The sequence below is a fragment of the Lepidothrix coronata genome, unplaced genomic scaffold (genome assembly GCF_001604755.1).
Source record: "Lepidothrix coronata isolate B3197 unplaced genomic scaffold, Lepidothrix_coronata-1.0 Scaffold560, whole genome shotgun sequence".
NCBI classification, from domain to species: Eukaryota; Metazoa; Chordata; class Aves; order Passeriformes; family Pipridae; genus Lepidothrix; species Lepidothrix coronata.
Window position 1 is genome coordinate 12,512 of NW_016690740.1, and position 1,789 is coordinate 14,300.

General features: G+C 70.9%; 1 protein-coding gene across 1 annotated transcript in view; it reads left to right on the forward strand.

Moving 5' to 3' along the window:
- The first annotated feature begins 19 nt into the window (after positions 1-19).
- The window catches only part of LOC108510229 (histone-lysine N-methyltransferase 2D-like), an 11,633-nt gene continuing 9,863 nt past the window's right edge, over positions 20-1,789 (forward strand). Inside the window, exon 1 of the mRNA XM_017839905.1 lies at positions 20-1,636. Within this exon, the coding sequence (XP_017695394.1) occupies positions 113-1,636 (1,524 nt within the window). The 5' untranslated portion in view covers positions 20-112. The remainder of the gene's footprint in view (positions 1,637-1,789) is intronic.

Genomic DNA, 1,789 nt, shown 5'->3' on the forward strand with positions numbered 1-1,789 from the left:
TTCGATCCCCGACCGCCGGGATTCGATCCCCGACCGCCGGGATTCGATCCCCGACCGCCGGGAATCGCTTCCCTGAGCTCGGCCCGCGCCCCGCAGGAGGAGGGCCGAGGCCATGGCCGGCGTTTTCCTGCCGGGCAACCTGCAGGACGAGGCGACCTGCTCGGTGTGCCTGGAGTTCTTCCGCGACCCGGTGTCCATCGAGTGCGGCCACAACTTCTGCCGCCCCTGCATCGCCAAGAGCTGGCGGGACCTGGACGGCGACTTCCCCTGCCCGCAGTGCCGGGAGGTTTTCCAGCGCCGCAGCTTCCGACCCAACCGGCAGCTCGCCAACATGGCCGAGATCATCGCCCAGTTCGCCCAGCGGGGCCACCAGGGCGGCGCCGAGGCGGCCCCCGGGCAGTGCCCGCGGCACCGCGAGGCCCTCAAGCTCTTCTGCCGCGACGACGGGCGCCCCATCTGCGTGGTGTGCGACCGCTCCCGCGAGCACCGGCCCCACGCCGTGGTGCCCGTGGACGAGGCGGCCGAGGAGTACAAGGTTGTCCGTCCTGTCCGTCCGTCCGTCCGTCCGTCCTGCCCCCGCTCCACCCCCGCCCGTGGCACCGCTCCCCGAGGGGCTGGTGGCGCTTCCCAACCTCCCGGGGAAACCCGCGGGACTTTGCCGCTCTCCGACACCCTCCCCGGGGGCTGGTGGCGCTTCCCGGCATTCCCGGAAATCCCGCAGGACTGTCCGCTGTCCGTCTGTCCGTCCTGCCCCCCCAGACCCTGCTCCCCCTCTCCGTCTGTCCGTCCTGCCCCTCCAGCCCCTTCTCCCCCTCATGGCATCCTCCCCAGGGGCTGGTGGCGCTTCCCGGCATTCCCGGAAATCCCGGAGGACTGTCCGCTGTCCGTCCGTCTGTCCTGCCCCCCCCGAGGACCGTCCCCTGTCCGTCTGTCCGTCCTGCCCCCCCAGACCCCGCTCCCCCTCGTGGCACCCTCCCCAAGGGGCTGGTGGCGCTTCCCGGTCTTCCGGAAATCCTGGAGGACTGTCCGCTGTCCGTCCGTCTGTCCTGCCCCCCCAGACCCCGCTCCCCCCGCCTGTCCTCGCTCCCGAGGGGCTGGTGGCGCTTCCCAGCATTCCAGGAAATCCCGGAGGACTGTCCGCTGTCCGTCCGTCTGTCCTGCCCCCCCAGAGGACTGTCCGCTGTCCGTCCGTCTGTCCTGCCCCCCCAGACCCTGCTCCCCCTCTCCGTCTGTCCGTCCTGCCCCTCCAGCCCCTTCTCCCCCTCATGGCACCCTCCCCAGGGGCTGGTGGCGCTTCCCGGTCTTCCAGAAATCCTGGAGGACTGTCCGCTGTCCGTCCGTCTGTCCTGCCCCCCCCCCAGAGGACTGTCCGCTGTCCGTCTGTCCGTCCTGCTCCCCAGACCCCGCTCCCCCTCGTGGCACCCTCCCCAGGGGCTGGTGGCGCTTCCCAGCATTCCAGGAAATCCTGGAGGACTGTCCGCTGTCCGTCCGTCTGTCCTGTACCCCCAGAGGACCGTCCCCTGTCCGTCTGTCCGTCCTGCCCCTCCAGACCCTTCTCCCCCTCATGGCACCCTCCCCAAGGGGCTGGTGGCGCTTCCCGGCATTCCCGGAAATCCCGCAGGACTGTCCGCTGTCCGTCAGTCCGTCCTGCCCCCCCAGACCCCGCTCCCCCCGCCTGTCCTCGTTCCCGAGGGGCTGGTGGCGCTTCCCAGCATTCCAGAGAACCTGGAGGACTGTCCGCTGTCCGTCCGTCTGTCCTGTACCCCCAGAGGACTGTCCGCTGTCCGTC